This window comes from Grammomys surdaster, unplaced genomic scaffold (genome assembly GCF_004785775.1).
Source record: "Grammomys surdaster isolate TR1022 unplaced genomic scaffold, NIH_TR_1.0 258, whole genome shotgun sequence".
In the NCBI taxonomy this organism is placed as follows: Eukaryota; Metazoa; Chordata; class Mammalia; order Rodentia; family Muridae; genus Grammomys; species Grammomys surdaster.
This window is the reverse complement of record NW_021604699.1, coordinates 2528843-2551344: the sequence shown is the minus strand read 5'-3', so window position 1 is coordinate 2551344 and position 22502 is coordinate 2528843. Positions and strand designations below refer to the sequence as shown.

The 22502-nt window shown below is 42.6% G+C and overlaps 1 protein-coding gene across 1 annotated transcript in view; it reads left to right on the top strand.

The window, feature by feature from the left end:
- Positions 1 to 22502, top strand: part of Mboat1 (membrane bound O-acyltransferase domain containing 1) — a 103266-nt gene that overhangs the window by 71489 nt on the left and 9275 nt on the right. Inside the window, exons 5-10 of the mRNA XM_028775687.1 lie at positions 4745 to 4800; positions 8039 to 8093; positions 9696 to 9879; positions 11432 to 11624; positions 17096 to 17199; positions 20920 to 20984. Of these exons, the coding sequence (XP_028631520.1) occupies positions 4745 to 4800; positions 8039 to 8093; positions 9696 to 9879; positions 11432 to 11624; positions 17096 to 17199; positions 20920 to 20984 (657 nt within the window). The remainder of the gene's footprint in view (positions 1 to 4744; positions 4801 to 8038; positions 8094 to 9695; positions 9880 to 11431; positions 11625 to 17095; positions 17200 to 20919; positions 20985 to 22502) is intronic.

Genomic DNA, 22502 nt, shown 5'->3' with positions numbered 1-22502 from the left:
GCTTAATAAACAGAACCTCTCACAAAAGGCTAGTTCCCAAAGGCTAGCCTAATCTACAGAATATCTCACAGATACTCTCAAAGGCTAGCTCAATCTACAGAATCCCTCACAGGTGCTCCCAGAGGCTAGCCTAATCTACACAAGCCCACACTGGTATTCCCAGAGGCTATGCTAATCTACAAAATTCCATACACGTGCTCCCAGAGGCCGGCCTGATCTATGACTCACTTACTGGTGCTCCTGGAGGCTTGTCTTATTGGTGGGCTTAGATCCTGTCAGTTGATAATATATTAGCTACCACATTCTGTATGTTAAGCTTTACAATTTTGGCAAAAATGAGCATGGTTACGAATCATAAGTCAACAGATGTATCTTAGATTGTTTCATTTTATTGAAATATATATGGGAATTACAGTTTTTAGTCGAAGTATTTAATTCCCAAGTCTGATTACCTTATATAACCTCTGTATTTATACTTGGTAGATCTCAGTGCACATTTAGAGACACTCATAACTATAGAACAGTGAGTGTCGGGTAGTTCTGTGAAGGAACATTTGGTGCTGTCCTGTCATGCTGGCAGATTCAAGTCACCAGGGTTCAGGACCACTTTTCCTTTTGGAAGACAGCTTCTGGTTCTAGCTTGTGGATTTTAGATATATAAACACATGACTTCTCTGTGAATTGTTTACTTTCTTGTATGCAGTGTGCATACATCTGTGGATGTGTATATATGTGGGTGCACACATGTTTGAAGATGGGGAAACACAACTGTGTGGATGTTGCGTGTCTTCCTTGATCATTTCTACCTTAGATGTTGAAGGCTCGATGTGAGCCAAGAGCTTCCCAATTTGGCTAGCATAGCTAACTAGCTTGCCCCAGGGCTCCTATCTCTGCCTTCTAAGTACCAGGATTATAGGCAGGTCATCACAACCACCTAACATTTATGTGTGTTCTGGGGACCCGAACTCTGGTTTCTGCACTAATACAGAAAGTATTTCACCTGCTGAGCCACGTTTTTCTTTTTGTGTAAATTGTTAAAAACTTCGTTAGATATTTCAAATGTAAGCAACAGCTGTTGAAAGTACAAATTAGATAGTGTATAATATTATTACATGCACATATTACTAGATAACATTTCACTCACTGATGCTATTGCTTCTTGTTATTCTTCTTTTTCTTCATGTTCTTCTTGTTGTTGTTCTTCTTGTTCATCTTTGTCTTCTTGTTCTTCTTCTTCTTGTTGTTCTTCTTGTTCTTGTTCTTCTTCTTCTCCTTCTCCTCGTCGTTCTTCTTCTTCTTCTTCTTCTTCTTCTTCTTCTTCTTCTTCTTCTTCTTCTTCTTCTTCTTCTTCTCCTTCTCCTTCTCCTTCTCCTTCTCCTCCTCCTCCTCCTCCTCCTCCTCCTCCTCCTTCTTCTTCTTCTTCTGTTCCTGTTCTTGTTTTTCTTCTTGTTCTTCTTGTTTTCCTTATTATTGTTCTTCTTCTTATTGTTCTTCTTGTTCTTGTTCCTCCTCCTCCTCCTCCTCCTCCTCCTCCTCCTCCTCCTCCTCTTTTTCCTCCTTCAAACAATGTCTTCTCTAAGGCTTAACAACAATGTGGAGTTTTTTAAACATATTTTTTTACATATTCCGGTGGTAGAGATGTCATGTTGAGTAGTTAGTATTTATTGACTTTGTTGACTGTATTAGTCTGCATACTTTGAGAAGCTGATATTCAAATGAAAATACATGTATAGCAGATTTCTTGAGTGAAACATTTTTGGGGATAGATAAGGTCTCAAATAAGACAGACACTTAAGCCAGGCCTATCAGTACAAGTCTATAATTGTAGCTGCTCAGGAGACTGAGGGCAGGAGTGTCATGGGTTCAAGGCCTGCCTGAGCTTCATAGTAAGAATGAAAACCTGGGCAACTCAATGAAACTCGTAAGAAAGAACTGAGGATATAGCTCAGAATAGAGTATGTCTGTAGCATAATGAGACCCTGGGTTTAATCCTTGGTAATATGAGGGGGTGGGAGAGAGATGTTTGTGCACATTAGACTATTAAATGTTTGTGCAATAGACTACATTTAATGTAGCCCTTGGAAGTTGAAAACAAATGTATTCTTTTTACAGAGATGGAATTCTAGGCTAATTTAATGATACTTTATCATGTCATTGATGTAACTCTGTTCAGACACTATGGCAAATGTACGGGTTAAGTGTGAAGCCTTATGTGGTTTTCAGATAGCATGGTTACCAAAGAATGTAGCACACATTTAAAAATATATACTGGGATTTGCATAGGATTTGATTCTTAGCATTTCCAGGTTTTAAGAATAAAGGAAAGGAACATAGAAAGGCTTTGGAAAGAAAATGATGATGCTTTAAAGGACATATTTAAAAATTACCTTGAATGCAGTGCCTATATATAGTAAACCTCTTTTAAGAAAAATAGCTCTTAGCTTTTGTTGTACACTGTGGGGCAGAGGTCTTCCTGAACATCAAGAGGGTGAGCTACAAAGATACGTGGATCTGTATGACCAAATTGGTCTTCTAGAAGCTCTGAGATAACCCTTATTATTACAAGGACTAAAACCATGGTGTTCAATTATTTTTCACCATAAAAGAGCATGGCATGGCTTGCTGCCCTAGAGTGCCTGACCTGGTTACCTCCTTGTTGGCTGTTAAGTATTGTTATGTATTCTGGCAGAGCACAGATGTCTTCCCTTCTAGACAGACCTACATTTTTTTTTTTTAAGCACGGCATTATGTTGATTTAAATCCTGCCTATTGGGTATTAGGTTTCTGCAGACACGATGTCATATGTGGGAAGATTTCAAAGAGTAGTTAGTATTTTTTCTGAGCCATCCCTCCAGCTCATTCCGCTTTTGATTCAGTCTGGTACTCTAGCCTGTGGCATAATGCTATCTGCATTGAGGGTGAATCTTCCCTCGTTAGGTAAACCTCTCAAAATGCACTCACAGGCGCAGCCAAAAGTGTGCTTCATTAATTTCCTATGTGTTTCTTAATCAAGTCAAGTTGATGATCAAAATTAACCATCACATGCTCTCAGCAGCAGTGTACAAGGGTGCTGATGTCTCTGCATCCCTGCTAACACTTGTCATTATCATCATTTTGATTACAGCAGTTCTGGTGCTTGGGAATGGTACCTCACGGTGGTTCCTACTTGAATTTCTGTGACTGCTAATTACTAACTGCCATCTTTTCATGTGCTTATTATCCATTACACACAGACACACACACACACACACACACACACACACGAGAGTTACTCCTTGCGATTTTATGGTTACTTTTAAATTAAACTGTCTGTTAAAAAAAGTTGTAAAATATATGATTTATAAATATTTTCACATTCTTTACTTTGAAGCATAAATGTTTTGTGTGTATGTGTGACAGGGTCTCTCTATGTAACCCAGGTTAGTCCCCAGCTCCTGGTCTTCCTGCCTCCTTACAGGCATGTGATATATGTAGCTGAAAGTTAAAATGGTTATCCTTACTATCATCCAGTTATCCTAACTTCCTTTTTCTTCTGGTAAATTCTTATTTTAGGCTATTGTGAGAGTGTATCCTCTGTGCATGACACAGCCATTGCTGTTTTAAAATTAGTATAGTTACAATTTGTCCCACAAGTCCTGCGCATGATAGGACCCACTGACAAGGCGTGTGAGGCTCCTCACAAGATGGAGGAGTCCTTAAAGTCCCTGAGGGTCTTACATGTCCTCTAGGGTATACAAGCTGTCGATATTTGCTGGGGCACACGGAGGCGAGAAAGAGCTCTCTTCAGTACAGTAGCTGCCCATAAGTTGCTTATGTTCCTGCTGGTAGCTCTTCATACACTAACCTGCTTAACAGGAGTTAAACTCACTGGGTCAGCATGCAAGACTTGAGGGAATCCATTTCTTTTGTCTTTCATTGGTGCCCTGTCTGGGATGAATAGAAGTTTGTTCATGTCCCCCTCGAAAAATGGTTGGCTTTACCAAGTTAAGGTTTTTGTTAACAAATGGCTTATTTATAGACAGCTGCATTTTAAAAATATATCTTGGCCAGGCGGTGGTGGTGCACGCCTTTAATCCCAGCACTTGGGAGGCAGAGGCAGGCGGATTTCTGAGTTCTAGGCCAGCCTGGTCTACAGAGTTAGTTCCAGGACAGCCAGGGCTCCACAGAGAAACCCTGTCTCGAAAAACAAAAATAAAAATAAAAATATATCTTACTATGTATACGTACAAGTTCCCTTTAACAGACTTCAGTAGATGTGGATGAAGAAGCCAACAACAGTCCCATATCTCTTAATGCTGAGAGCATGATTTGTGAAAGGTAGCATTTTGTTATTATTTGAACATCCCAGAGTGCATTCATACAGACGCAACAGTCTAGTCTATCATCATCTAAACTATGTGAGCTAACTCTTAGGCAAGAAACATGGAAAAGAACTTTCTATCTTGCTGGCCCTTCTTTATCCTTCCATGATGCAGTGTTTATTGGCCTGTGTGAAGGTCTCATGTGGGCTATCCGGGCTATCCCTGACTATCTCAGATGGCAAAGGCTATCTCAGCACCCGAGAACAGAGCGCCACAGCAAGTACTGTTACGCATGCATATGTAAAGCAATTTGCAAGGGGAATAAAAATGGATTATTTTGGATTCATTGTTTCTGCATTTAATCTAGAAATGAAAACCATCCATGCAAAGAAATAGAAGTTTCTTTTTTGTGAAAAAGTTTCCATTTTCTGTCCTCTCTCCAGGCCTCTGATGATTGTCACTCAGAAGATCACGACCTTGGCTTTCCAAGTTCACGATGGTGAGAAAACAATTTTCCTTTTGGTTCTCAGAGCCAGCCAGGCGTCTGGAGCTCCTGTGCATGCATTTCACACACAGGCCGAGATCTATGTGAGCTCTGCAGGCCTTGCTCTCCCCTGTTGAGAGTTCCCAGGCCTCCTTAGTCACCCCCCCCCCAACTCTCCCAGTCTACACTCCCCAGTTACTTATGGATTCCACAGCCTTCACTTACTAAAATGTTTGCTCCAAGAACGGTGAGTCTTTGTTTACATTTTAAGGTTAATTCTTGATGCCCTCCAGCCTTTCCCTAAATTTATTAAGACAGTAGCTTCCTTTTTGCTTTGATTTCATCTCTAGAAAAACTTAGAGGCTAATAAAATATTTGACAGCATTGGTTTTTAATGCTGGGTTTTTAGCCTCATTGGGGTAGGTATGTGCTTGGGAAAACCATCTGATAAGATTAGCCTGTCCCATAAAAATCTGGGAGAAGGAAGAGTCTTTCGCGTGTGTGAAACTGAACATTCTTTTCTCCACTTAGGTTCTTGCTAACAATGGCCAGAACACGTGATTTACATCCTTAGAGTGGTTTTCCAGAGAAGGGAGGAGGACTTTGAGCCAGGTGGAAGATTCCAGTACAGGGTTAAGAGGTGCAGTGGGCAGGTGCCCAGAGGGTTTGAGCTGCTCTGGGAATGATGTCAACTGCTGACGTGCCTTTATAGTAGACATGTCGAGACACTTTCTCTCCAGCAGCTGGTTTCCTTGTTTTACTTAAAGCATGGGAGCAGACTGCACTTCATTTGACCCAGTGCATTTCATTCCTACTTGGGGCTTTAGCTACTCTGCAAAGAGCTGGGTCATTCCATAGCAAGAATGGGGTGTCCTCCATAGCTAGAATGGGGTGTCCTCTATAGCAAGAATGAGATTTCCTCCATATCAGGAATGAGGTGTCCTCCATAGCTAGAATGAGGTGTTTATAGAGTCACCAACCGTCTTGATTTGCTCAGGGCTCAGACAACATCCCAAAATATGACTTTCATTGTTATAGAAAGTCCCAGGAAAACAAAACCTTGCTTTGCAGTGGCTGCCAGAAATGTCTAACTGATGGCCCATGGACCTGAGGAAGCTCAGGACAGCCTTGAAGATAGCCCTACCCCAAATTATAAACTTATGTAAAACATGATAAGGTTTTTTTGGGGGGGTAGAGGTGGGGTGGGGGTTAACTATGCTGTTCTGTTCTTGAGTATAAACTATATACATGACAATTTTGTGTCACCCTGTCAAAAGGTTGGGCATGCCTACCAGTGTAGACTAAAAGAATAATACAACCAATAGTCAAAGTCAGTTCAGTTCTGCAAATTGCCATTGATATGTTCCTTATTGAGCCCTCAAGGAAAAAGTTAAGTGGGTTTAATTGGTCTCTGTCTGTCTCTCTCTCTCTCTCTCTCTCTCTCTCTCTCTCTCTCTCTCCCTCCCTCCCTCCTTCCTTCCCTCTCTCCCTCCCTCCCTCCTTCCCTCCTTTTCCCCCTCTCTCCCTCCCTCCCTCCCTTCCTCCCTCCCTCCCTCCCTCCTTCCCCCCCCTCTCTCTCATGCTTCCATGCGTATCACAGCTTACTCTTGAACTTGTAATCCTTTTGTTTCCTGTTTTTTGATACTACCTTCTTCTCCTCATCTTTTTCTTCCTCCTCCTCTTCTTCCTCCATTTCCTCTTCCTCCCCCTCTGCCTGCTCCTTTCTTCTTTTTATTTTATTTTATTTTTTTAAATTTTGAAATAGACTTCGGGCCTAAATTTACATTTTAAAGTACTCTCCCTTTACCACATTTCCTGGAGTATTCCTAACAGGGAGTAATCTGTTTATTTATTTTTCCCCCCTGTGTGTGGGATGAATGAGGGAATTCCAGAAACATTCTGTCTTTTCTTAGGCATTTTCTTTTGACAGGATCTTATTATGTCTCCTAGCTCGCCTGAAATTGGATCCCCCTGTCTCTGCCTTCCATATACTATGATTATAGGCCTGAGTGACCACACATAGTTTAAGTGCACTGTGGAATTGCCTTCATGGTTGCTAGGCAGATTTAGTCTCTTGTGTTGCTTATTGTACATTCGAGCCAATGTGTGGCTCACTTCTGTAGTCCCAGCACTTGAACAGCACACACAGGAGGGCTGTAGATTCAAGGCCAGCCTGGGCTAAATAGTGAGATCTTAGTTCACAAAAACAAGACAGCAGAAAAGCAAACAAAGATTCTGCTTTAGTTTCTTTGACTCCAAGGTAGTTGCATATACATTTACAAACAAACTTGTTACAAACGTTTGTTAGGAAACAAATGTTGCTTGCTGTTGGAAGTTTGCTCTGGATGAGTCTGAAGAAAGAAGAAAGTTTGAGAGTTCTTTGCTCTTTACTGCAGTTAGGGCTGTATTCCTTCTGCCGTTTGGAGGTCCCTGCTGCTTCTCCCATTGTATCTTATCCCACTATGACAAAATACTCTGACCAAAGCAAGTTAAGGCATTTTGGCTCACATTTTGGGGTACAGTCCATCACATCTGGGAAAGCATGGCAGCAGGTGCATGTGTACATTGTCGCATTGCATTTGAAGTCAGGAGGCAGAGAGGGATGCCTAGCTCACTTTTATTAAGCCCCAGAACCCAGCCCTTGGAGTGCTGCTGCCTATGTGAAGGTAAGTTTCCCATCTCACTTAACCACTGCTGGATAATCCCTCCCAGGCATGCCCAAGAGGCTGGTCTCCTAGGTGATTCTAGGTCCTGTCCATTGACAGTCACTGTTGATCATCATCACACTGTGTTTCCCACTGGGCATCATGAGGGAGACATCTGAATTGGTTCAGCTCACGAAAGGCACTCTTACAGCTGCTAGAGCAATGGAATCCTGCCATGTGGAAAGGAAAGGGCAGGATGCTTTGGAGCTAATATCCTACTAGGCAAATTGAATACAAGTAACCTTGAGTGTTCCCTTGTTCATTCAATCCTATGGTGATATTCCCTCTTCACACGGACTCATGGATAACTGATCCAGGATAACTTTACCCCTGTCATAAGGATGGAATCCGGGGCCCTGTGTGTGCTCAGCTCACTGCCTTCCTCCCGCAGGGCTTTTGAAAATGAAAACCAGGGACTCTTTATAGCAAAATTTGGAAAGTAGAAATAATTGGCTTTTTCCAAATGAATTTGGGAAGCCTCTTTTAGGATCAGTTTCTTATTTCACTTTAAATACTTAACTCCTAATTTCCTAATTTCGTTTTCGTAGGATTAGGTCGAAAAGCTGAAGACCTTTCTGCCGAGCAACACCGACTTGCTGTGAAGTAAGTTAGCAATTAGCAGTACAGCAATTAGCAGTGCATTCTCAAGCCCCTTGCATGTGTCCAGAGCAGTGCTTCTCAATTCTCCTAACACTGCAACCCTTGAAGACAGCTCCTCATGGTGTGGTGACTCCTGACCATTCCTACTTCATAATTATAATTTTGCTGTTACAAATTATAATGTAAATATCTGGTATGCAGGATATCTGATATGCAGCCCCCCAAATTCGTGACCCACAGGTTGAGAACCATTGGTCTAGAGTTTCCTAATTTTAATAAATACTCACATATCAATTCCATTAAGTGGATATGATATTACTGTTGACTCTGCTATTGATGGACACTTCTCTGTCTGCTAATCCTTGCCTTTGCACATTGCTAAGCAATGGCTAACTTTGGATGTAGATAATTTCTGTGTATGTTTGGGTCTCCTGTAGGGCAGAGGTCAAAGGCAGATGGATCTTAAATCTAATTTTGTCAGCCCTGTGAGATTCTTCCTTCCCAAGGTGTGTGTGTCTACTCCAGAATTATTTTTAATGGATTTGTGTCTGGGGCCTTTGAGAAATACGTTACCAACTCATCTAGTGTGATCAGGTCTCTAGCACAGGGAAAGATAGGAAGTAGGTCAGAAGAGAATCCAGGTTGGGGAGTTAGTAGAATTCTGAAGTTGGTCTTTGACTAGTGTGGGTTGGCAGGGTAACAGGAATGGTGTTGGAGAGAAGGGTGGGGGCACCCTAAAGAATCAGGAGAAAAGCATTGATGGGGATGAAAACAGCATTGGAGGGGCTCACCAAGAGCCGCCACAGCGGCAGGATATGTTTCTACTAGAGGGTACCGAGAGCTTGCTGGCATCCCTGTGGAGTCCCCTTCACAACAGAACTGAGACTTGGAAACAGTTGTGCAGGAAGAACTGGAGGGTTCTAATACGTCCAGTCTCCGGCTCAGTGCTGTATGGCTATTAACAGCTTAAGGAACAGTCTGACAAATGAATTGTGCCAGTGTTTCAAGCGCCCCCTCCCTACAATGATATCCTACTAGGGTATCAAGGGAACTACGTGTTCTTGAAGCATCCGGCAGAGCCGTGCACTCCAGGTTTTCCCTGCTCTCATTTTCAGGACCTAGACACCAAAGCAGACAACAGATTGCACAGTTGGTTTTGTGTGGCTTCCAAGTGGAAACTGCTCGGGTCCTCCCACCATTTCCTTTATATTTATGTTGGCAATCGGGAGAGAAATTCCCCTGTCTGAAGCATCTCACCAAATGACATTAGGTCGGATTCTCACCCTGCCTTTGTTTGTACCTCTGTTTTGTGATGCAAGCAGACAAAGGCGATGAGAACAGAGCCTCAGAATAACCTTTGCCTGAGATGCCTCCCTCAGAGTTCATGGTCCTCCCAAGCCAAGAGTGACGTGAAACTGTGGCCATCTCAATTACCTCTCTCATCCATGGTTCCTGTCTTAAAGATGTCTCTCTTAGCTGGATCTCATAGAAGACAGAAGTGAAAGGTTTTGCCATGAATAATAACGGTCAGCTGCATGATCATGTTCTGAAGGAGAACTGAACGTGGACGAATAGTCCAGTTTTACATCTTGCTTCTGTTCACAGAGTGAAGCCCTCGCTTTTAGAATACTTAAGCTACCATCTCAACTTTATGAGTGTCATAGCTGGCCCTTGCAACAATTTCAAGGACTACGTAGCCTTCATTGAAGGGAGACATATACACATGAAGTTGCTGGAAGTGAACTGGAAGCAAAGAGGTTTACACAGTTTGCCCGAACCTTCTCCCACTGTAAGTTTTTAGTACTCAGCATGTTTCTGGGGGGTTTCGGAGAATGGGTTTCATTTTCAGGGCTGACCTTTACTAATAGTCATTTTAATTAAAAAGTTGAGGCTGGCAGTGTTGCTTGGTGATAGAGCACTGGCTTTAGCATGCATGAGTTACTAGGTTTGATCTCCAGAACAGAAAGATGAAAACAAGGGGCGGTGGGGGGGGGGGCTGGAGAGATGGCTCAGAGGTTAAGAGCACTGGCTGTTCCAAAGGTTCTGAGTTACATTCCCAGCAACCACATGACGGAGCATAACCATCTATAATGAGATCTGGTGCCCTCTTCTGGCAATCAGTCATATGTGCAGGCAGAACACTGTATACACAATAAATCTAAAAAAAAAAAAAAAAAAAAAGTAAACAGTAACAACCAAATGTCAAACAGCTTAGTAGACAGCATGACCAGTCACCCACCCCCCACTTTGCTTAAAATCAAATATAGGCAATTACTTAGGCTGTTCTCTGTGTAAGATAACTAAGTTTAGAGCTAGTCTCTGTTATCAGTTCTCTGTCATGTCCGTTCACTTAAGCCCCAGTCCCTTTAAGGTAAGATGCCATTGCTGAGCCATATTACCAAGGGCACCCATTCCTAGGAAGTTGGAAACTACAGACATGTAGGATGACATTACCTGGGAAGTCAGAGGAACTGGGTAAAATGAATCCTGATTAAAACTCAGCAATCTCAACTCTGGATGTTCTAGTGTATGTCTCTGTTGCTGTCATAAAACCATGATCAAAAACATCTGGAGGAGAAAGGTGCTTATTTAGCTCACAGGTTACGGCCTGTGAGAAGCCAGAGCAGACGCTGTAGGCAAAAACAAAGAACTGCTTAGTAGCTTGCTTGGAGGCTCATGCTTAGCTACCTTTCTTCTACAGAGCCAGCCCAACTGCCTAGTGGCTCTGGGCCCTCCTACATCAATTAGCAATTAGGAAAATGCCCCATAGACATGCCACAGGGCAATCTGGTGGAAGCATTTCATCAGTTGAGCTTCCTTCTTCCCTGGTGACTGTAGGTTTGTGTCAAAGTGACAGCTGAAGCTAACAAGGACACTAGATTTAACATTTGAGTCATCTTCGGGATGCTAGCATCATCCACTATCTGCCCAGGTGTTCTGTCTCAGACGTTCAATTACTCTCACAGGATCCGTTATACCAGAAGCCTCTCCCTCCTGCCTGGTGACTCAAGTGTGGTTCTCTGGCTATGGTACTCTGTAATGGTAGCCATTTCCCTTATGTTTTGGACAACAGCCCTACCTAACTTATGTTGGTAGGAGTACTGAAAACACATTCAGATATGGCCCATGTTTACAGTGAAAACTTCCAGTTCTCAAGGGTTACGTGGATGTTCTACATATAAATACCCTACCTAGCCTAATCCTGTCAGATTTGTGTCTTGAGGAAGGAAATCCACAATCATTGACCTTCCTTCTAGGGAAGTAATTGATAACAATGTTCTTTAGGTTCTTCATACGTGAGTCATTACATGGGTTTCTCCCCCCCCCGCCCCCATTTCTAGGGAGCTGTGATACAGAAGTTGTGCATGACCTTGATGTCTCTCCTGTTGTTTTTGACACTCTCTAAGTCCTTTCCCGTCACCTTCCTTATTGATGACTGGTTTGTACATAAAGCCAACTTTTTGAGTCGTCTCTGGTACTTATATGTCGTCATGCAAGCCGCAAAGCCCAAGTATTACTTTGCATGGACGTTAGGTAAGTTTGATGGAATGGCCCCAAATGAATGAGGAATGTCGAGGTCCTCAATAGATGGTTTAACCAGAATATAATTTGTATAGTTGACTCATTATAAAGTCCGATCCATCAGTGCTGGCAGGGACGCCAGTGCCAATTTTAGTCTTCAGTATTTTCAATCCTCTCTTCCACCCACCATAAACTCAGTTATCACTGAGAAGACAATATCTGGGCTGTTGTTTAAGCACAATGTTTATAACAGCTTACAACCACTGAACTTGACCATTGCATGCTGTGCAAAGTTGAGAGAAAATTCCAGTGCTTACTTTTCATTTTTCTGGTGGTATGTATGCATGATGAATTTTACTCGCACATACCCAGTTTAGGTTGCTCATGGTGACAGGAATGCTGGTTGAGCCTGCAGCTTTGGAAAGATGCTGAATTCCAGTTTTCCAATTTATGGTGCAAAGTTCAGCTTAATTTTTTTTATCGTGTTTCTTTTTTTCCTTTTGGGGAGTGTTGGCCAATCTCAAGGTTTTATATCGTTCTTTTGAAAAAGTTTCAGATGGAGTTGTGTAAAGCTTTTCTTGCACTTACCGAGGTTTGTAAAGGATTTCGAATCCATGCCGTGGGTTAAGAAATAGCTCATCACACTCATCCTCTTCATAGTTTGTGCTTTGGGTTTTAAGTTCCAAATTAAACTTGGCATATGCAAAATTCTTTCTTTACTCAAATACTTTCTTTACTCAAGATTTCTTTATTCAAATATCAAAAATTACTTTATTTATTCACATTATTTTTTTATTCATATTGATAATATGAAATAGATTATTTTGGGCATGTAGGCATGCAGAACAGCACTGGCAGGTTTTTCATGACACTATGTTACTGTTGAGAGCCAGATACTTTTTATTGCCCCAAGCACAAACATTGTGTGCATTAAGCAATTTCTCCCTGGCCATGTTATTTTTACTGCAAAAATATATGGATAAGTTCAGCCCAAATGCATTATTTCCCTAATGATTGGCCAGAGACAACAGACTTAGAGTGTTTTGTTTTGTTTGAGAGAGGATCTTAACTATGTAGTACTACATAGCCTGGAACTCATTCTGTAGACTAGGCTGGCTCAAACTCAGAGATTTGCCTGCCTCTGTGGGACTTAGAGAGTAAGCTACCACACCAGCATTAGAGCTGTTTTAGAATTTATGGTGTGCTGGGTTTTGTTCCTATTTCTGTTCAGTTTAATTTAGTGGTGTTTGTTGAGTCCCAGGCTTTGTCCTAGGAAATATTTTCTGCATCTCAAGACTGTGAAATTTTGTGGGAATTCAGACCTCTCCATCAACTGGGCAAGAGGCTTCAAGAGCTGCCCCAGTGGCCATAGTATGGAGGAAAAAAGTGTGTTTCAAAAGTCTGTTCCCTTCCTTTCTGATTCTGCTGTTGCTTTGCTAGCTAAAAATTCTGCCTTCTTTATTTCTGTAGTAGCTAAACAGTTCTATCTCAAGTAGCTGTGAGTCTGTTTGGATCCTTACATACATATATATTTTCCCATGCAAAATAGTTAATGCTTTCACTTTGCTCTAATCCGAGTAAGGACGTGTGCAGGTGTTCATTAGTGCTGTGCATTCGTGCATGCTTCTGTGAGTGTGTGCATGTGTGCGTGTATACATGTGTGCATGTGTACATGAGTGTTTATGGAGAGAGGATGGGAGAGAGCGGGAAAGTCTTTTTCTGTTAACTGCTTTCTCTATTTTCACTTATTTGCTTTCTCTCTTTCCCCCTACCTTTTCTGCTCCCACATTTTGTATCTCAGAGCTTAAGGGCTGGCTTTGAACTAAATCAGCTCCAGATTTAAGGAGGAAAAAAGGCCATTCCGTGGCCTCATGGGGAGAGTCTGACACAAGGTGGGTTGTGCTGACAGGGTCTGGGTGGGAAGGTGACAGGGAACAGGATGTCATTCTGTCCTTAGGAGAACTTCCCAGACTGGAATGTAGGTGCGATTTTTCAGGACAGCTTTCTCCATGCACTGAGATGTTTGTCTCCCATCCCCTCTGCCCCATCTCTCTGTTTTTCTGGTTGCACAATAGAAACACTTCATTAGTTTGCATAGCTCCGATTTGAAGTTTTTTTCCAGCTTGGATTACATGGGCTAGTCTGAAATTAACCTTTGTATTATTTATGAATAAAGAAGCAATAGATAGTCCATCAGGGAATATTTAAATTGCTTAAGGGAATAATTGTCTTATCCAACTCTTTAAAGGGCCATTTACGTATAATTGATGTACTAATTATAAATGATTATGAATTGAATCCTGAAAGCTGGCCTCTCCTGGATCTCAGCTGCACTGCACTGTGTTCAGCTTGCTCTCCTTACAGTTTAAGTTAAATTAGTAAAAACTATTTTCTTTGGACTTAGCATCCAATTCGGATTCTCTCCAACTAATTGGTACTAATTAGGGAGGCTCAACTGTAGTGAAGGCTATGTTCTAAGGACCACAAACTCCAAGAAAAGGATATCCAAACAAGCTTGTCTGCCATAGTAAGTTACGCCATGCATGGAGAAAGGAAAGCTGGTTTGGGGTGATGAGTCAGAACCTCACTCTGTCTGCTCTGGGCCCGATGGAATCTCAGATAAACTTCTGCGGAAAGCACTGTTCAGAACAGGGAATCCCAGCTCTCCAAATAGGGCGATTCTGGGAACCAGTCATCTTGAGAAGAAGCTCTTAACACTTTGGGATGTGGACTCAGTGGATTTAGGTTCAGTGCTGCCTACACTGGAGTGGTCTGCACATTGAACAAGCATCGCTAGTCTTAGTCTCCTTTGCATCCTCATTAGCAGAGGCCATTGTAATAAAAATGGCCACCACCATCTCTTGAGTGAGTCCTTGGATGGGCCCTGTACTGTGTACCTTTATACACACTTCAACAGCTCTTTAACCTGGGTACCATTGTTGTACCCATTTTACTCTCGGGATAGACTTCTAGAAGTTAGTCGTTTCCTCTAGCTTTTGTATTCCTATGCTGCTGAGCCTACCCTTACTGTCCCTCCTAACAGAGCTGTGAGAGTAAATAAGAAATACCTGTAAGATGTTGGGTACCGAGACCCAGAAGGGTATGTGATATTTTATCTTGATGGCCAACCTGCTGGTATTGAGAAGCACATAGGCTATTGGTAAAGCACACTTCTAGATGTGAACATAAGGGAATCTCCAGAGACAGTTAGCCCAGAGGAGATTACAGTCCTGCAGGCCAGCAGCACCATACATTGGCTGAGGGCTCCAGGATGGGAGAGAAGGAGGGAGAAGGAGAAAAGATTGAGACACAGGCATTCTTGCTCTCTCTGCTTCCTGAGTGCCATGATGTGACATGCTCTGAGCCACCCCCAACACACACACACACACACACACACACACACACACACACACACACACACCCTTCCCTATAGTGGTGGAAGTGGTGGATTGCACCATCTGGGGCTAAGCTGAAGTAAGCCGGCCCCTACCTTAAGTGACTTTCTTCAGGTGTCCTGTGAAAATCTGACTGTCACAGATTCATGCATTCTGTGCATGGTCATTGCTTGGTTCTTTCAGCTCTGTGTGGTGGGCACAAAGTCAAAGGACATGGGAAGCTATGAACTTCTGTGCTGGCCTTGGCATGTGCTGCCCCTAGTTGACATTGGCCATTTCTAGATTTGGTCTTACATATGAACTATGAGGCTCCTTTTTTGGCATCTGCTTTCTTTGTTTTCTCCTTTTTCTCTACTGAGTTTCCCTCTAGAGAAGAGAGGATGACATGGGGCTCTGTTCTTTTAAATCCTTCCCTGAGAAACCAGATAGTTTTCATTGGAAGCCAAAACTAAGATAAGCATCATTAAATCATCAACTATGCTAAAAATAGAGAAGATAAACATAGAACTGTGTTCTCTCTCTCTCTATCTCACTCTCTCTCATTCTCTCCTTCTCCCCCCTCTCTCTCTCTCCAGTGTTGGGGATGGCATCCGTGGTAAGTAAGTGCTAGACAAGTGCTGGACCACTAAGCTCATAGCCACCCTGGAGAAGACTGCCTCCTTTTGAGTGGCTGTTCTGAAGCTGGGCTCCTTTCCAGTAGGTTTGGAAGGCGGTCTGCATTTGGACTTGAACTTTTATGGCACGATCCTCTCAGATCTCCTTCAGATGGAGAACTCTGAAGCACTGTGATTTAATCAGTGTGAGTCACTAATGAGCACTTTCTTGAAGAGCATAATCTAGCAGAGTTTGGACGATGATGAAGGAGGGAATTAGTCTATTGGTCTTCATCATAACCGTAGGAGCTTGCCAGGACTCTAGTTGGTTACAAAACACCTCATTAAGGCATTTTGAGGCAAATTGTTCCTTTGGGGACCATTTTCTTATAGTTTAGTTAAGTAAATAAAGATGGAAGTGGGGCTTTCAGAATGACTCTGTGGAGAAGATAGCTTGCTATTTTCTTTTCTTTGTTTTTATCTTTTCTTTCTTTCTGAGACAAAATTTTTCTGTGTAGTTCAAGCCTTAATACTTACTGTATAGCCCAGAATAATCTTGTACTTAATCCTTCTGTCTCTGCCTCCTAAGCTCTGTCATCCCAGTGTGCCACCACACACTGTGGAGGGTGTTGATCCCTGTGTATTGGTGTGGTGTCCACTGTGGCCGGTTCCCACTTCCCAACTTGGCTTCTCTACCTTGTGGGTTTAAAACTTTCCTTAATTGTATCTTTGTGTTAGCTTATCAGCCCCTTGTATGTAACATGTCCAGGATAACGTCCTGATTTGTGTCCAGTACTGGGTCTCTCCTGACATAGCACACCTACCATATAACACCTTAGATGGTTACTGTTGACAGTCAACCTGGTGGGGTTTCAGATAACCTTGGGCACATACCTCCGAGCATGCCTGAAGTTATTTCCAGGGAGGTTTATCTGAGGTGAGAGGACCCACCCTGGCATTCCTCTCTCTCTACCTCCTCAGTGAGGGTGCTGTGTGAATAGCTGCCTCATACCCCTACTGTCATGCCTTCCCTACTGTGAGCAAAAATAAGCCCTTTCTTTCTTAAACTGCCTTAATCACAAGTCTTCAATCTTTAGTGATAACTCTTAGCCCTCTATCACCTCCCCTACTAACGTCTGTGTCTAAACAGTAGTGTGTTGTGCCTCTTCTCTTCCTCTAGCATCCTGCAGCCCTTGAGTCTCACTGCCAACATCTTCATCTCATTTCCTCACTCCTCCTTGACGCTCCTCTGTCCATCTGATGCTCCTCCAGTCTTGTGCCATAAAACAAGCACTCACTTAAAGGCTGCAGGACAAATGGATGAAAACCAAGGTCACCAAACAGTCCAGTTCATAACGAGGCCAGATCCTTTGTGTGCTTTTAGGCTCATTTTCCAAGAAACTACAGAATAGGCTTCCAGTGTTGGAATTAGACAAATTTGCACTCCTTTAAAGACCTCTCCCTGGATCCTGATGTTTTGCCTTAAAAACCATAGCGGATGCGGTGCACAATGCAGCTGGCTTCGGCTTCAGTGGCATGGATGAGGATGGGAATTCTCGTTGGGATCTACTATCTAACCTGAACATCTGGAAGATTGAGGTGAGAATATTGTGTTTATGGAACAAATGGCCACAGTGAATAAAGCAAGCAGTTGCTGTGAGTGTGGGATTCCCAATGTCCTTCATCAGGGTGTCCGGGGAAGCTGTTTTGGGGATGCCCGGCCTCACCATTTGTATCTTCCATCTCTTCCTTCTCCCCATCTTGCTTCTGCAGAGTATCATCATCTTGTTTTCAGGATACCCACTTTCTTGACACTTGCCACGATTCAAGGAAAAATGACATCACAAATTTGAAAAACAGCTAGGAAAGTCTTTCTGTTGTTTAATTCTTAGTCTACCAACTAAGAGAGTGAAAATGTCATTTTCTTTTGTTTGCATTTGACTTGGGTCCCAGTTCAAAATGTAGACCAGAGGCTTATGCCTTTAGAATTAAGCATACCCAGCTATCTGTTTTGTTGTTGTTATTGTTGTTTTTTTTGTTTTTTTTTGTTTCGTTGTTATTGCTGTTTTGGTTTTTTTGAAGCAATTTCAATTCGTTTGGTTTTTGGAGAAGAACTGTCTCAGTGCTCACCTATTAGGCCACATGAAAGTCTGTTCTTCAGTCTTTATTCTAGGATGATAGTTCTCTTTGTGTCTTTAGAGATAGCCATGGTTTCCCTCTGGACCACATCATCCCAGTTTGCTTTGCCTTATTTGCACTAGCACAGACAGGACTACCAGGTCAGAGAGCCTTTCATCCTGCAGCAGGGAGGAAGGCTCAGCTTTGCACCATGCAGGAATACCCAGGCAGCTGCTCAGGGTGGCTAGTAGTTTATGATTTCCATTTACACTGAGACAGACATGAGAGCAGGAAGCCTGGGGGACCGACCATCTTCCACCCACATTTAATGGAAAGCTGATCAAAATAAGTCTGAGAAAAACCTCCACCTTCTTCTGCCTGAGATCGTTCGCATTTGGAAGGCCTCCAGAGGGAAGGTGGCTGCCTTTCACCTATCGAAAAGTTGGGAGGAATGTGTTAGATTCCCCTCCGCTTCCTCTTCCTCCTCCTCTTCTTCTTCCTCCTCTTCCTTCTCTTCTTCCTCCTCCTCTTCCTCCTCCTTTTCTTTCTCCTCTTCCCCCTACCCTTCCTGCCCTCCTCTTCTTTTATTTTCTCTCCTGCCTTCCTTCTCTCCCCTTGTATCCACCTTCCCTTTTTGCCTCTTTTTCTTCCTCCTCTTTTCCCCATCTCGCCTTTCTCCCTCTCCTTCCCTTCCTCCTCACCCCTTTCTCACTCCCTCCTCCCCCCTTTCTCCATCCTCTTTATCCTCTTCCCTCCTCCTCCTCCATCTCGTCTTCCTCCCATCCTCTTCTTCCACTGTTACTTCAGAAGGGAAATGGGAAGAATGAAACAGAAGCACGATGTACCTGTTAACTAACCAAATTGCATCATACTTTCAATTTAAACTCTCATGGTGCTATTTGATGTCTCAGGCTGACCAGATTGCATCAACAGTCCCCAGTATGGGGGAAATACTAATATTGGGTTCTAGAGAATCTGAGGGCTCCTTGGGTCAGAAGACCCTGGCAAGTATAGTTTAAAAAAATGGCTCAAATTTAGAATTGGTTCTGAGTGAGCAATGACACTTTGCCCCATTATAGTAAACCACTCCTCCTCCAGAAAGTTTCCAGACAGCATAACCACCTGTTCCATTATCAGAAAACCTTGAGAAGACTGCACGCCTACCTTTAATATGCAGATGTTAGGCAAGGCCTTGGAATTTAGGGACTTCATTCCCTCGGAAGACTGTTCTTCAGAGCTGACCCCATTGGCTTTTGGCTGCCCATGAATATATATGCCCTCACTGTGTACCAAAAGACAGAACCCTTTCACTATGGGTATGTGCTTGGGGGTCAAAGGCCGATATTAAGTTAGATAGTTATTTTAAGAGAAAGTGAGAGTGTTAATTTCCATTGTATTTGGTATGAAGCAAGAACAAAGGAACAACAAGGAAGTCTGGTTTGTTACAGTGTTTCAAAGCCATGTTTAAAGCTGTGTAAACAGAAACAAACTGGATTTAGAAAGACCCAATAAATAATAGATCTCCTGACAATCTTACATCATCCATTGCCTCTCTCCCGTTTATGTTCTGTCTGTCATGTGTGTATCTGTTTTCCTCTTGTCTTTTAGTTTGTTATCTGTCATTTCTCTAATTATCATCCATCCATATCTGTTTACCTACCTTAGAGTTTCTATCGCTGTGATAAAACTCCATGACCAAAGGAAGCCTGGGGAGGACATGGTTTATTCCAGCATGCACTTCTACATCACAGCCCATCACTGAGGGAAGTCAGGGCAGGAACTCAAACTCAGCAGGAACCTGGAGGCGGGAGCTGAGGCCAACGCTATGGAAGAGTGCTGCTTACTGGCTTGGCCACTCGTGACTTTTTCACCCTGCTTTCTTATTCATCTCAGGACCACTTGTCTGGGGTAGCATGCCCATGGTGGGCTGGGCTCTCTGACACCAATCCTTAGTGGAGAAAGTGATCTGTAGACTTACCTACAAATAATCTGCTGGGGCATTTTCTCAATTGAAGATCCTCTTCCCAAAAACTCTAACTTGTTTCAAGTTGACAAAAACCTGAGAAGCACACCACCTATGAATCTATTGTCCATCATCTCTCTATTGTCATTTGCTGTCTATCCAGACTGTGTTTGCTGTCATCTGTCTGTCATCTGTATTGCCTATCAAATATCTGTCAGGCCATCTTCCATCTCTCTTCTCGTTCTATTGCTCTATGCTCTCTTTTCAAGCATATTACATCAGGCAGGTATGTGGCCTGAACAGGGTTTCCTGTCTTCCTCCCTCCCTCCCTCCCTTCCTTCCTTCCTTCCTTCCTTCCTTCCTTCCTTCCTTCCTTCCTTCCATATATATGTGTGTGTGCGTATGTGTATGTATATATAATTTCATTCTTCTCTCACTTATTGCATCCCTATACAGTTTCCCTTCCTTCCCCCCCTCCCTCCTCTTCCTTCCCTCCCTCCCCTCCCTCCCCTCCCTCTCCTTCCTCCCCTCTTCCCTCCTTCCGTAAACAAGTTTTCTTATGGCTGAAGGTTTTCCACAGGGAAAAGCCACACTTCTTGTTACCCTTTGAATGAGAAACCACAGTTCATGGCTTATTTGGGCTGCCTTCTTTTGGCAGTTGACTAACTTACCCTGTTTCCCGACGGGTGATACTTCTTTATTTTCTTTTCTGTATTGTGATCACTTCATGCATGAAGGCTCTTACTATTCCAGGCAAAATTGGATGCAGTTGGGAGTGTGCCGCTATTTATAGAAAGGACTGTAAAAGACTGACCTAGTTTGTGCATGGTTACATAGTACAAAGATAACAGTTTCGTGTAACTTGTCCTGAAAGCTCTACAATCAGATGATTGAACTTTCTGTGTGGTAAATCCAATTTTAGAATAGTTTTAAGTCATTTGACTTCGTTTTTTAGGAAATCAGAGTGGGAGGGGATGGACAGAACACCCCTTCAGTTTTGTTCTGAGGTAAAAATAAGTTTTGAGCAGACTCAAGTTTCCAAGCCAAAGTTTAACTGCAAAGCACATCTTATAAATGCCAGAAAATGTTACTGCCTGTGGCAGAACAGCTGATTGGCGGAACTGTGAGTAATCTCGCTTGGAATCCACATCAGCTCCAAGCAAGGGAGGTCTGGGCAGGACTTTCCGTTGCTTGGGTATTTTTAAAGCTAATGATAGGTGTTATTTTCTTGTGTTTAGACTGCCACGAGTTTCAAAATGTACTTGGAAAACTGGAATATTCAGACATCTGCATGGCTGAAATGGTAAGGGACACAAGAACGACTTGATTGTTCCTGGCAGGGATGTGCTTAGGGGCTTCCTTGGTGAGCAACAGCTGCCGACCAGTCATGCAGCTGCTGACCTGCATGCAGTCTGACACTTTGACATTAACGTGCACCTCTTGTAAATAAAAGAAGTAGGCATAGGGGCTTGAGAAAAACCTTGTCTGAGCCCATTGCACCCCATAATGCTCATCACTACGTTCCACACACTTCTCGTGGCAATCCCGTGAAACGCCATTAGTTGTATTACCCCTTTTAGTAGCTACATGGCATGCTCAAAGTCACAGAGCTTTGAGTGACAGATACAGGGCCAAAGGTCTGATCCAAGAACCAGGCTTTTGGCCTCTCTGCTGTAAGCCCTGATACTCAGGAAAGAGCAGAGGAGATGGTTCGGGGATTAAGTGTGTGCTGTTCTCACAGAGGATCCAAGTTCAGTTCCTATCACCTACACGGGGGTGTCTCACAACTACCTGTAACTCTAGCTTTCTTGGGGGGTCTGTTGTTTTCTTCTGGTCTCCAAGGCACATTAACGTTCACTCGTGTATATAAACCTCCACACAAACACAAAATATCTTTCAAACTATTTTAAGACAATTTTTATTTAAAATTTTACTTAAGAAATAAGAAAAAATTATTTTAAACAAATAAACTTTTCAAATTATTGAAGCAAAGGAGGCACAATATAGCAATTCTTCAAATAGAGCTTATATGATGCTGTCTGAAGACTGCCTGTTTCTGCAGTTTATAAATTCTGATTAGAACATGATTGTTTTTAATTAATATTGCAAGCAATTTTAACACTGGCATTTATTTCTTTATGCTCAGTGGTTCCAACATGCCGAGAGTCACACAGTCTCCATTAGGAGTAAACAGCCCAAGATGATTAGGAATGAATCATATTAGAGATAAAAGTTTTTTCACTCATGCAAAATGATACAAAGAATTTTTTAAAATGCACGTGCCTATTCCTCATGTTAAAAAGAAATCCTACTGAAAACAGAGTTCTAATCCTGTGTTTTTAATCTCAGTTATATTTCTTTTTCTCTAAATAAAAAGGAGACGGACCCCTGAATCTGAGTGTATATCAGTTATGGTAGCTCATGCCTTTGATCCCAGACTTGGGAGGCAGAGACAGGCAGATCTTTGATTTTAAGGCCATCCTGGTCTGCAAGAGCTCCAGGACAGCCAGAGCTACATAGAGAAACCCTGTCTTAAAACAACAACAACAATAATAAAGTTAAAAATCAATTACCTTTGAACCATCAGTGATGAATCCATGATAATTGCTTGAATTTTCTGCTTCACTTTCTATTAGGCCACTGTCACTTTTTTCAGTGTATAGTGGCCATCTTTGACTGCCATCGGCATAGACTTGAGTTTTAAGGAGAAAGCCCCCATCACTTCCTATCAGGTATTTTGATCAATAAGAGCCAAAGATCTCAAGGCAATCAGCTAACTTTTCTAGCTTTCCATGGAGCAGTTCCCAAGTTGGACATCTTA